At 38.9% G+C, this 14273-nt stretch overlaps 1 protein-coding gene across 4 annotated transcripts in view; it reads left to right on the top strand.

The window, feature by feature from the left end:
- Dennd1b (DENN domain containing 1B) overlaps positions 1-14273 on the top strand; it is a 216468-nt gene that overhangs the window by 112300 nt on the left and 89895 nt on the right. For all 4 annotated transcript variants that reach the window (XM_085688160.2, XM_085688162.2, XM_085688163.2 and 1 more), the window contains one exon: positions 13826-13926. In XM_085688160.2, the coding sequence (XP_085544286.2) occupies positions 13826-13926 (101 nt within the window). The remainder of the gene's footprint in view (positions 1-13825; positions 13927-14273) is intronic.

Below are 14273 nucleotides of genomic sequence, written 5' to 3'. Positions count from 1 at the left end.
CAGGGTAAGATAGTTTTGAAGTTTCTTGCCTTTGAAAATGGTATGTCAGTTACATCAGGCCTTAGCCAAAGTTGGTTGCTTCAACGCTGCAAATGTGACTTTGGGTGTTTGTCCAGGTAGCCAGTTGTCTCTGCGATTTGTTACATGTTCTGGAAGTTGTTTGATTGCACTTCCTAATTACTCAGATAACATTATTTCCCTTCTCAGATCTTCGATGGGATTGAAGATTATATAAATGTAGTTACTTTCCTTTCATGACTTGGCCAAGTTATTTGTTATACAAGACTTAAGCTAGTTAGAATAGGATATTTGTATTTATTGTATATAATTTCGTAGGTTTGTACTTATTGTATATAATTGCGTAGTAGGCTTAGAACTCTCTTACTTAAACAAAAGGGGGAGATGCTGTGGGAGTTCCTTCAGCCAATCGCCGCTGAGTTACCAGCCCATTGGGGCGTGGTCTCTCCCTTTAAAAAAAGCAGCGGCTGTCCTCCACTCTCTTTTTGTCTTCCGGCTCTGTTTCCGGCCCCTGGACTCCTTTCCTGTTCGCGCGGAGGGGCTGTTGTCTGGGACGGTAATCTGTAAGTTTTTTCCCCTTTGAATAAATAACCATTATATTAATCATAATTCCAAACTGGTGTGGGATTGTCTGTGACTTACGCCTTCAAAGTATAAACTTTATACTTAGTTTTAGGTTATGTAAACAAATTGCCATTTTTTTTGTGTTTAAGTACTTTTAATGAGCCCTTTCCCATTTGTGGAAGCATGGTATAGTGTTAGTATTCTTATATTTTTACATTTTTAACTTAAATGAGTTAAGACATCATCGGTTTTGCTTGAATTCTTATATGTGTACATTGCCAAGTACACAGGATGACTTCTGCCAGTCCTAAACTAACAAGCTAGTTGATTTTATGCATGCTGCAGGCAGACCTCATGTTTTAAGCCTGAGTGAATCCTAGTAGAGTGGCACCACATCATAGCACAGTCTCATATATTCAAAGCAGAGGAATACGCCATGATGCTACACAATTGTATTAGTTGACTTATTGCTGTTTTGTGACCGTAGATCCAGAGGACCACTGTTTAAAAGCCATGTCATGGATTCTCAAATCAGCCAGGCGTGAAGCCTTGTCATATGCCTCTGTAATTGTACCTCGCCAGAGTTCCTCTAACTAGTCAGCTGGGGCTGTGCATTTTGTCTCAAACACCCAGCTGGCCAGTATCTGACAGGAGCATTCTCATCATCCTGTCAGTAATATGTTAACTAGGGTGTACGTTTATGGTTTGTAGAAGCAGGTAAAAGGGGGTGTATCTCTTTAAAGCAGATATCTAAATGTTAGCACTATTTTGACCAACATAGAGTTGGAAAGTATCATCCTCTTAATGATGTATGCACATCATTTACAGAGAATTGATTATATATGCATATTATTTCTGGACTATTTAGAGCAAGCGGTGTGCTGCGAGTGCTGGAATTGTGTTAATAAACTGTATGTTCTTCTTTGTGATAGCTGCCCCCAGGCGTTTAAGCATATGCTTTTCTCTCACCTTCTCATTAATTCCATCAAGGGCATATGCAGAAACGCATCTTGTGATCCCCAGAAAACCAGCTATTAAACAGTGGTTTTCTAGGCTCTGACTAAAGGGAGTCCAATGCATTTTAACATCCTCATCTGCATTGTGCATATTTATTTTTGTCTCTTAGTGGAGTCATGTGTATCTTTATTTCACTGAAACTTAAAGCGCAGAAACTCTTTTAGGAGGTTAAGATTGAACAGTTGCTGCGAGAACAAAGTGTCCAGTGGTTTGATTCTTGACTGAAGTTATTGAAGTGGCTTTGCCTTGTGCTTTTAAGACAGCAGCAGAGAAATACAGTTAAAAATTTTTATCTGGACTTCCTTTTAAAGGTCTTCTAAGAACAATTTAAAAAAATTTTAAATCCTACAATCAATAGAATCCAAGTCAGTTCCCCAAAACTGGATAATGTCTGTGCTTAGCAGGTATTATCTGACACATGTATACTGCCATTCTTGTCAGTGTATTTCCAGTCATCGTTACATGACTGTGACTAAGTGTAGAAACGGCTGTGTGGAGGTTGTGAAATACTTTGCAGGAAGGCATATGTGCAGGTTGCATGAGGTTGAGGCCTTTAAATACCAGTACCTCATTTTCCCTCTCTGAATTACCCCTTTCCCAGGGAAGTATGCAAGTTTTTCTGGCTGAGAGTTTAGCCCATTTGCCTTTGAAAGTGTCTTCCCACAGCAGAAGGTTAGTGTGACGGCCGTGGAACTGTTAGAAATGTGTTTAGTTGCCATGCAGGCTCTCTCAGCTTTGTTCCTACAGTGCTTGGTCACCACAAAATTGATTTTGGATTATTTCTCTTAACTGAATTATTTTATATATAGAACAGTGGTTTAATTTTGTGCTATTGATCACACACACACACACACACACACACACACACACACACACATTTTGAAGTTTGGCAGCATTTCAGTTTTGATGTGTGCCTTCAGGTTCTAAACTTCCATGCAACTGACTGTAGATATTGCGCTCACATTTTCAAAGAGAACTCAGATTTTTTTCCTTAATCACTTACACTATTTAGGACTGATTTGGCAAATGGCCTTATCCACTCATGCATCTTTCCCAGCACAGACCTAAATAGATTCTGCTTCTGTAATTCTTTTTCTCCCCTGCTCTCCATTCTAGCTGCCCATCGTGTTAGTTAAGGAAACTGTCACTACCCACAAACATTGCCTTTAACAGTATGTAGTGAACGATGATATTCTCTTAATCTGCATATGATGTTATCAATATCATCTCTGTAACAGTGCATATTCTTAGTCTGCTTTATGAACAAATAATTTAAAATGATTTAATTATTATGTGGTAAGTGCTGTTGGTATCTAAGTGGACAGATAAAAAGGGATCTTTGAAACATAGGGCAGACTTTCCAACCTCATGAAGCTAGTGTATAGTTAAATCAATCTTTCTGACTCTCTATGTATTTTCAATCTTCATGCACTTTTGTCCTTCTCCCATGACGGTCTTATAAAACCAAATAAATCTTTGTTTTTCTAGTACAGCATCATCCCTAGTACTGAACTGCATTTCTCTTCTCGAGCTCTGTCTGACTTCCTTGAAAGTTTCAGTTTCTTTCCTCTGCTCGTTCTCATGCTCGTTTGAGTGATCACATTCTTCTTCTGCGTAGACTACTAATGTCATTCATCTCGAGGCTAAGCCTGTTATAGATAGCTACTTAATATTTTAGATTAAAAAATAACATTCATTGCCTATTTCCCATGCCCATAATTGGCATTAAATGCCACCCACCCTCTCCTACCCAGTCTCTTGACAGCAAAATCCTTAAGGCGGACTCTATTTTTTTTCCTCTACTTTTATTTTACTGAAAATAGACTTCTTCATGCAGTGTATTCTAATTATGGTTTTCCCTCTTCCAAATCCTTGAGATCTTCTCATTCCACCCCATCAGAATCTACACATTCTCTTTCTCTCCTTAGAAAACCAATATCTAAAGAATAATAATTAATATAAAACAAAACAAAAAAAAAACCAAACCAGAATAGGACAGAAGAAAAAGAGCCAAAGAAAAACCACAAGAAACACAATTTTGTCCACATAGGAATTTCATAAAAAACAAAACAAAACAGGAAGCCATAGTAAATATTCAGAGGAACTGTAAGACAGACAGACAGCTTCATCCGGCGATAGAGACAGAGACCCGCATTGGAGCACTGGACTGAACTCCTAAGGTTCAAATGAAGAGCAGAAGGAGGGAGAACATGAGCAAGAAAGTCAGGACCACGAAGGGTGCATCCACCCGTAGAGACGGTGGGACTGATTGAATGGGAGCTCACCAAGGCCAGCTGGACTGGGACTGATGGAGCATGTGATCAAACTGGACTCTCTGAATGTGGCTGACAATGAGGGCTGACTGAGAAGCCAAGGACAATGGCACTGGGTTTTGATTCTACTGCATGGACTGGCTTTGTGGGAGCCTAGTCTGTCTGAATGCTCACCTTCCTAGACCTGGATGGAGGGGGGAGGATCTTGGAGTTCCCACAGGGCAGGAAACCCTGACTGCTCTTAGGCCTGGAGAAGGAGGGGGAGAGGGAGTAGGGGGAGGGGAATGGAAATGGGATGAGGGGAGGAGGTGGAAGTTTTTAATAAATAAATAAATAAATAAGAAAAAACAGACAGACAGACAGACAGACAGACAGACACACACACACACACACACACACACACACACAAAGCCCTGACAGAACATTATGAGACAAAGAGCCTCCAAAGATGCCATTGAGTTTGCTTTGTGTTGGCCATCTACTGCTGGACATTGGTACTTCCCTTAAGAGTAGTAGCGTTCCAGCGTGAGTCTATTGGATAGAACTAATTTTTCATTTGCAAGTGGTTATCTGTTGGAGATAGCTTCTGGATTAGGTTTGGGACATGTATCCACTTCTCTTCGCATCACTGGGACCCCATCTGGTGCAGACCTGTGCAGGCCCTTTGCATGCTGCCGCAGTCTGTGAGTTCATGCGTGTGTCAATCCTGCTGTATTTATAAGGTTTTGTTTCCCTGGTATCCTCCATCCCTCTGCCTCTTTCACTCTTCTGTCCCTTCTTCTGCAGGGTTCCCTGAGCCCTGAGGTGAGGGATTTGAGAAATCCCAATTAGGATAGAATGTTTCAAAGTCTTTCACTCTGCACATTATCTGGTTGGGCCTCTGTATTTCTTCCAACATACTGCAAGAGGAAGCTTCTTTGATGATTGCTGAATATAGAAGAATGTCATTAGGAGTCATTTTATTGCTACATTTCTTTAGCAAACAGTAGTAGTTCCTTTTCCCCTAGGTCCCTGGCCTATCTGATCTCAGGTTCTTGGCCACGTGAGCAGTGTCTGAATGGGTTCCATCTCATGGAGTGGGCCTCATGTCAAATCACATATTGGTTGCTTACTCCCACAGGTTTTATGCCACTATTGCGCCAATGTATCTTAGAGTCAGGTCACTCTTGCAGATCAAAGCGTTTGTAGCTAGGTTAGTACCTACCTATTTCCTTTGGTATTGCCTAGAGTACTTCCCAGTGCCATAAACACTAGTCCATAGGGATGAAGGCTCTATGTGGGTACCAGCTTCAATTCTCCATGTTCAGTGAGTTGTGTAAGTGTTGTCTTCAGCAATGGGGCCTTGCCATCAGTTAGTACAGAATAACCCATAGCTTTAGCAACAACCTGGGTTATTTGGGGGTTCCAAAAGGACCCCTTTGGCCAAGAGTTCAATTGCATGTAACCCAATTCTGGTACTGGAAGTTTCATTTGGTGACAAGAGATATCCACTTGGGACTCCATCTTCTCCATTATTTGGCAATTTCATTTAGATAGCCTTCATATATTTATATAATTTACAAAGCTGCTTCTGTATATAATTTCACATTACCCCTCAAGTGGTCCTTAATTTTAGCTATCTCTCCCTGTCTTCTTTCCTCCTCCTCCTAACATTCCTCCTACCCACTTTATCCTCTCATTCCATTCCCTCCATCCCTCTATAACTATCTATTTTGTTTCCCTTTTCTGTTTCTTCTTTTATACCTAATCTTTGTGGTTCTATGGATTGTAGCTTGCTTATCACAGACATAACACCTAACGTCCACATATAAGCGTGTAAGTATCATATTTGTCTTTTTGGGTCTGGGCTACCTCGTTCAGAATGGTTTTCTTTCTAGCTTTATTCATTTACCTGAGAATTACATGATTTTAACAGCTGAACAATATTCATTGTGTAAATGTACACATTTTTTAATCCATTCATCTGTTGATGAACATCTATGCTGTTTTCATCTTCTGGCTACTTTGAACAGAGCAGCAGTGAGCATGGTTGAACTGTTGTCTCTATAGTCTTGGGTGTATTCCCAAGAGTGGTTAGCTGGATCTTGCAGCAGATCTAGTCTAAGCTTCCTGAGCAACTGTGAGGCTGGCTTCTCGTTAGGTGTGATCACTCTCATGAGACTGGCTCTTTGGCGGTAATAATACACAGCAGGCTTTTAACAAAAGGAAATTTGAGTGAATACATAAAATGGTACCTTTCACTTCTTCCCCAAGTGTGTTTTCAGTGTTTCCATCTGCGAGACTCTGAATACTTTTTTTTTTAAAAAAAATCTGTTTTGCTTTTTCAGCTACTTCCATCACTTTATTCCCAAACACCTGTGACCCTGACCACATGTCTGATGTTGAGATCATCAATAAAATGCTTGAGTTTTTAAAAATTAAGCTACAATTTTTAACTTAAAAATTGTGTTTTATGAGTGAGGGGCTGAGTTCTATGTAGACTGTCTTTTTAAACAAATGAGTTTTGTGTATCTGTTTCCTGCTACAGGATTTTAATTTTTAAGCAAGTTGATCTCAGTGTTAATGACTTGAGGAAAAAGTATTAGTAAATCTTGAACCCCTTGAGTTCTGTTAACTTATATTGCAATATTGTTTCTCGTTCAATATATGAGCTGGTCTGGTTTGGGATTCTTTTGGCTTTCATGTAGTTTTAAATAGAAAGTGTAGGACTGTCCCTCAATGAAAACTGTTCTCTATTCTCTATCCATTTCCATCTGTTCCATCAATGGAACATCATCTATTTTCATACTCAGCTAGAACCTAAGATGGTCGAGTTTTTTGTTGGTAGAATGATACAAACTCATTTATTAAGGATATCCATGTTTGTGATGTGGAGTTTTGTTGTTTTGTTCCTGATTGTTTTCATTCAATTTCCTTATAGAGATATTTTCCTTTTTTTAGCTTATTTTTATTTTATATTCATTGATATTCTGCCTGCATGTTTGTTTCCTTGAGAGTGTCAGATCCCCTGGAACTGGAGTTACAGACAGTTGTGAGCTGTCATGTCACTGCTGGGAACTGAACCCAGATCCTCTGGAAAAGCAGCCATTGCTCTTAACCACTGAGCCATCTCTCCAGCCCTCAATTTCCTTATGAGACAAGTATCAGGAGATACAGAGAGACACTGCTGGCTCCTCTTCTAGTCCTCTGTGCCTCCTCTTCTTTTTGTCTGCTGAGTCTAGTCATTGCACCCAGTGATCAACCCTTCTTAACATTTAGATTTAGTGACATTTGGGTCTTTTAAAGGCCTGGAGCCATTTCATCTGCCAATGCAGACACAACTCCTTATTCTCCTAGTTAGCTTCAGCTGCCAATTTTCTGATGGAGTCTCAATTAGGGATTGCCTCCATCAGATTGGCTTGTTGGCATATTGTTAATTGATGTAGGAGTGCTCGGTCTGCTGAGGTCAGTACCATCCATCCGTAGGTTGGGGGACCTGGGCTGTGTAAGAAAGCTGGTTAAGCAAGCCAGTAAATGATGTTTCTCTGTGGTCTCTATCTTAGTTCCTGATCTGACTTTTCTCAGATCGAAAAAGCCAAGAGTTGGGCAGAGATGAATGTTACAGTAAGTATGGATTGTAGAAGAAAATGAAAACATTAGCATCTTGAAGGTAGAGATTTATGTTTGATGCATTACTGTGGCTCCGGTTCCAGTGAAGTATGTGGATGAAAAGAATTTCTCCAGCTTCTTGATAGACAAAAAACAAAACAAAACAAAACAAAATCTAAAGGTTGAAAACAAGAAAAGTTTAGTCGTTTGGCTATGTAAGAGAAGCTAGCTAGCACAGTGACCAGCTGTGACATGGTTAAAGCTTTCCACGAACTTAGTTGTGATGGAAAAAGGGGAGAATGGATTTTCAGAAACGAGCTATCAAAGTTTGTCCTATGTATCTGAATGGGATCCCTCCCCACTTTCATACATAGACCTTGTCAGTGAAACAGTACTTTTGTTAGAAACTGAATGGGATTAGTACCCTGCAAGAGGTGCAGGGGAGCTGTCTGTTCACTGCCTTTGTGTATAGTTGCAACAGAGGTGCCACCTGTGGAGCAGAGACCCACTTAGCACCAGACAGTGAACCTGCCAGCTCTTGGGCTTGGTTTTTCAGCCTCCAGACTTCTGATAATGAATGCCTCTAAATTGTCTATACTAAAATATTTTCTTATTGTAGTTCTAATAAACTGTCATGCCATCCTAGAACAATAGAGAAGAGAATGAAATGTAAAATAGTTATTTTAATTTAACAAGGATTTTAGAAAAGGAAACTGTCCTTTGGAGTGGCCATTTCATTTGCATCCACACTAGAAATGACTGGAAGCTGCTGTGGCGGCACCTGTTTTCAGCATTGTCAGTGCTGGGGTCTTTGGCCATCAGTAGAGATAGTGGTGAATTGTTTGAGTCTGTATTTCCCTGGTGATGTGTGACAGTGTAAGCTCACTTGCCATCTGCGTATATTATTGGTGAAGTGTGTTGAGGTCTTAAGCCTATGTTTAACTAGGTTTTCTTATTGCTGAGGTCTAGAACTCTGCTTAAGTGTGACAACAGCCCTTTTTCAGGCATGTCTTTCACTACTGTTTACTAGTCAGTAAGCCCTAGTCCTCGCTTTCTTTCTCCCTTCCTCTCTTCCACCCCTTCCATTTCTTCCTTCCACTCCATTAATATTTTACAGAATAAGTTTCTATCTTTTTGTTTATACGTTTGTTTCTTACGGTGCTAATGATTGATCCAAGGACCTTGCACATATGGGTAAAGTATTCTGCCATCAGGCTGTATCCTCAACTCCTAGAACATACATTTATTTTTAATTTTACCTTCTCAAGTCTCTGAAATGTATCATGTCTTTGGTGTCATGTCTAAAAGTCAAGCCCCAGGGCATATAGATTTTTCCTCTATTATCTTTCTGATATTTATAACTTGGCATTTTATATTTAGGTCTGTGATCTGTTTGAGTTACATTTTGTAAAGGATGTAAGACTTACCTCAATTTACGTTTTTTTTCCAGCAAATTTTTTTTATTAAAAATTTTCACCTGCTCCCATTTCTTTCCCCCTTCTCCATACCCCTCCCCCTCCATCTCCAGTCCAAAGAGCAGTCAGGGTTCCCTGCCCTGTGGAAAGTCCAAGGTCCTCCCCACTCCATCCAGGTCTAGGAAGGTGAGCTTCCAAACAGACTAGGCTTCCACAAAGCCAGTCCATGCAGTAGAATCAAAACCCAGTGCCATTGTCCTTGGCTTCTCTGTCAGCTCTCTTGTGTTCCAATGTCTAGTTGTTCTAACAATATCTGTTGAAAATACCTCCCTTACTTAATTTGAATGTCTTTGGTTCTTTGTTCTTTGTTAAAGTTTATGTTTATTTTATGTTTATATGTTATTTTGTGGGTCTTTTTCTGGAACATCTGTGCTGTAGATGTGTCTATGCTTTCACTAGTGTTAGCCTGTCTTCGTGACTGCAGCCTTACACCCACATTATGAAACCAAATAGTATCTGATCTGGAATTCCCCTCTGTATGCTATGAATAATACATTTTATTACTATTGGCTAATAAAGAAGCTGCTTTGGACCTATTGAAGCACAGAATAGGGCAAGGTGGGAATTCCAAGTGGATAGAGGAGAAGAGAGTAGGCAGTCAGGAAGACAACAAGTAGCCGCTAGAGGAGAAAGATGCCCACACAAAGTTGTACCGGCAAGCCACGAGCTTCGTGGTAAAATATAAAATAATAGAAATGGGTTAATTCAAGATGTAAGAACTAGCTAGAAATATGCCTAAGCTAATAGGCCAAGCAGTGTTTTAATTAATACAGTTTCTGTGTGATTATTTCGGGACTGAGTGGCCGGGAATGAACAAGTGGCTTCTGACTACAAGTACCCACCCTCCAGTTTTGCCTTTCTCTTTCAAGAATATGCTTACTATTCTGGATTTTGCTTTTTCATGTAGATATTAGTCAGCTTATTGAAATACAGGAAGCAATGTTCTGGGATTTTGGTTGCATTGACTCTAGATCAATTTTGTAAGAGTGCACATCTTGAAAATACTGCCTTCTATTCATAAGCATGGGCTAATACTCCAATTTATTTAGTTATTGTCTTTCTTTCATAGTTGATTTACAGTGTTTTCCTTCTATACTTCTTCCGCATACTTTGTAGGTTTATGTCTAAGTATTTAATAAATGTTTTCTGGTAGTATAATGGAGAATGTGAGTCATTGGGGACTCACACATATATTATTAGTGTGTGTGTGTGTGTGTGTGTGTGTGTGTGTGTGTGTGTGTGTATTCCTCTTCATTTTCTTAATTCACACAGTGTTCCTGGTAGAAAACTTGTAACAGTGCTCTTTTCTTATTTTTCACATTTTTAGTGCTGTATTTATATGATTCCCACTCTTCTTAAAGTTGTGGAAAGACCTGGTATCTTTGCTGTACTTCCAGCAGACTGCACTTCCTGCCTGATGTCGTTTCTTGCCACCTGCACTTGTTCTGTCTGCCCTGAGCAGCCCCCATTGCTCTGCGGAGAGACTATGTACCCTTCTGTGGCAAGGTTTTGATCGCCGTGTCTCATTTGCTGAGGATGTTCTCCCCAGTTCCACAATAGTCTGTTCTCTTACTTCATCTGAGTTCAGTTCAGTCCTATCAGAGTTATTCTACAGTCCTCTGTCTACAAAAGCTTCTGTTTTTTGCCCTTACTCTGCTGTAGGTTTCTTTATAGCATTCTGACTGACAGCTTGATGATCCTTTGTCTGAAATTCTTGCAACCAGAAGTGTTTTGGATTATTTTGATTTTTGAAATATTTATATGTATGTTATGAAATATTTTGAGTATGGGATCAGAATCAAAACAGAATTCATTGAAGCTTCATATGTTCCTTGGACATGTAACCTGAAGGTAATTTTAAACTATTTTTTGTTCACGTGCATTTTGACTGGAACCTGCCATGTGAGATCAGCTGTGGAGTTTTCCACTTAGTACCATATTGACATTTAAAAAAATAAAAGAGTATGGGAGGACTTTGGGGTTTGGGTATTTTAGAAAAAGATGCCCAACATGCAAGGTATGATATTCTTATTGTTAGCTTTTCCCAAGATATGTAAGCTTAATGAAAACAGGGTGTCCGTGTGCTCAGAGTTGTGTTCTTGTTGTCTAGTGGGATGTGGGATAGCATGTAAAAGGTACATAAGCAAATAAATATTATGATTTTTCTGATTTCATAGTTAGTAATAGGCTTTAAGACATTTATATTTAATCTTTGGATTTGGTAGACTATATATACTATGAACCATCTGGGTTGGATAAAAATCTTTTACTAAGAATATGAAATACTAGAATTGATGTCATCTAAAAGTCGAGTGTTTAACTTGTACATACAGTGCTTACATATGATCTACTGTACACTTCTTATGTTAAAGATCAGGAACCTGAGACCAAGTGATGTGAGCAGGTATCAGGCCACGCAGCTTGCTAGTCTCAGAGCTTTGACTGTGACTGGTAAACTGGGTGTTAGATTTCATACAACATGTCTGTTTAGTTTCTTAGTCACAGTTATTTTTTAATAATTGATTTTCTTTACTTGTAACTTTGCTATTTTTCTTCAACTTCATGCTATATTAATTGCTCAGTCTTTTAAATTTCATAGCTCTTGGGTACCATTGGGTGAATACTGAATACTGGGTCTTCTTTAGTTTTCTTTTTTCATAAATATAAGTTTAATTTTCCAATCAAAATTGTGATTATTATGAAAGTCTAATTTCTTAGCGACCCACCTAAATCTGAACTTGATGTATCATGAATGAATAAGCCTCATGGTAGGTTATTCACCCAGGATGGTTTCTTAAGGCAGGCAGTAGTGAAAAAGGGGTTGTCCTATATTCTCTCCTTTTCCTCTTCTCCATCTGTGTATCTTGAAAGTTTCCAAGGATTGTATGGTTTAATTCTCCTCTGGTAGGATTGATTAGCAAAGGTATCACTTGCCTAATACTAGGCAGTGCAGAGATTTGTGACTCAGCTGTTTATGGTCTTAGAAGCCATCTTCCATGAAGCCAGTCCATCCCCTGCCACCTAATGCCGCTGCTTTTGGAGAATGTCAAGGAACATGTTCAGGGATGCCCAGCTCGTGAGTAGTCATGGCTCCAGGGCATCTGGTGACTGCCTTGCACTGCGAACTCAGTGAAATCTTGCCCTCCTGGCAGTCCTCATTTTGAGATGAGTGTTTCCTTTTGCTTCACATGGCTTTCTCCAGTTAAGAAAGGAAAGCTTCCCCTTCTAAAGTTTTAAATGAAATGCTACAAAGTCACTTGTTCTCTTGTGGAGAAAGTACATAACTATGTCTTTCAAAGGGACATAACTTCTTAACCTAGAAAACCTTGAAATGCCTCGTTCTGAACAGTGTCTGAAAGCTCTTGGAGAACTGGAGAGGCTCCAGCTTGCTTTGTGCCCTCATCAGATGCTTGGTCTGTACTTTTTAAATGCACGGATTTAAAGTTTTCTAGTACCATAATGTTTGCTGTAATTAAGGAATTAAAAATATTCATTGAAAGAGTGCTGTGATAGACTAAAAGAGCTTGTATGCAGGGCACTGAGATCCTGTGTCAGTACCAGATAGGAAATGTGAGTCAAACTGCATTGTCTGTCACTTAACCTTGACAAAAAATCCTGACTGGAAAATACATAATATACATGAAAAAGATGATTGAAAATTGGAGTGTTTTTATTTTTGATTACATTACCTTAATTCTTAATTAATTTTTGGTTGAATGCAGCCTGTTTGCACTTACAAGTAGAAAAATGATGCTGTTAGTGAGACTTTGATTACTCTGTGCACATGTATTGTTTTCCATGTAGTTATTATGTTTATATTTTAACCTCTTTTTTAAAAAAATGGAGCTATTTCTTTATGGGAAGTCTGTAGTGTGTTTTCGTACACTTTTTGAAAAAATTCTTACTTTGAAGTTAAATAAAATGGCTTGAGAACCTTGAAATAGAGATGATAGTGAAACTTTAATGAAAAAGAACACTGATTTAATTACTACTTCAATCAGTAAAAACTATACTATATTAATTTTTAAGAAAGAAGCCACACAGAAAGAAATATGAATGAGGATTAGTTAGGAGGGAGAAAAAAGTGGTACCCTTTGTTAGGCATTAAAAAATTTTAATTAACTGCTTGCCCAAACACAACAATTAAAATGGCAATTACCTCTAAAGTAGCAACAGTGTAATTGCATCCGCTGTGATCTAAAGCTAGGAAACAAAATGTTAATCTGGAATGAGCAGTTTAAATATGAAATTATGATATACTTGGCTTCCTGTAGTACAGCTGTCAAGCTTGGGCAGCTCGCTGGTCAATAGTGACATTCTATGTGTCAGTGAACAGAGTCTCCTGATACCATAACCCACAGTTCACACATTACTGAAGCTCCAACTGTCGAACATTCAAGTCCCCTGGTATTATTGCAGCTTCCAGACTCTCCTGACTGGCTCATGTTTCATTCTTTGGCAATTTGCCCTAATGATATCCCTCAGGAGCTTTCAGCCTCTCTTCTCTCCATATTTAACCGTGCTGTATTAATCTGAGTGATTGCAAACTGTGCCGCACAAGTTGTCACTTCCTACAAGATATTCTAAGAGACTCACTAATTTTGTTCACTTCAACTTTTATTTATGGTACAAAATTTTACCTTAACTATATTTTCAATTTGAATATAAAATCTGCATACGATTCCCAAGAAACTTATTTTGCTATTTGTGTGTTTTTCCGAAGGACCATAGAGACACAGGCTTTTACATGTGGAGTTGGTAAAAACAGTGTGTGCTATGTCACTGCGTCAATTGTCCTATGATGATCACTCATCTCTGATACCTTGAACATGCCTTTTTCTTTAGAGGGTCAGCAGCTGCTCATTATTGTTCCCTCTCTGTGAATTTCAGTTAACTGCCTGTCTCCACGGCTCTGCCGCTCTGCTATACCCGATGTACTGGCAGCATATCTACATCCCCGTGCTTCCTCCACACCTGCTGGACTACTGCTGGTAAGCCGGCCTTGCCAGACCCCTCAATCTGGGTTTTACCAATAGAGTCTTGTATAGATTAAAGAAACCATAGAAACTTGACTCTCAGATAAGTTTTAAGTATAAAAGAACATTTTTATATGCATCAAAATAGTTCATTCTAAAGATAATAAAAATTTAGATTTGGCAGATGTATTTCTTTAAATTTTGCAAATTTCTTTTGTGGTCATTTAGGAAAATGATGTGTAAGTATTAAATATAATTTTATTTTGTAGCTCAAAGATTATACAATGGCTCTAGTGTCAGAGAACAATAACCTAGGTATCAGAGTTTATCTGTCAAATCTACCCATAATCCTATTGGCTCTT

The sequence above is a fragment of the Myodes glareolus genome, chromosome 5, assembly GCF_982192425.1.
Source record: "Myodes glareolus chromosome 5, mMyoGla1.1, whole genome shotgun sequence".
Lineage (NCBI taxonomy): Eukaryota > Metazoa > Chordata > Mammalia > Rodentia > Cricetidae > Myodes > Myodes glareolus.
Note: the sequence above shows the minus strand (reverse complement) of the source record. Positions and strands in the feature narration are given on the sequence as shown.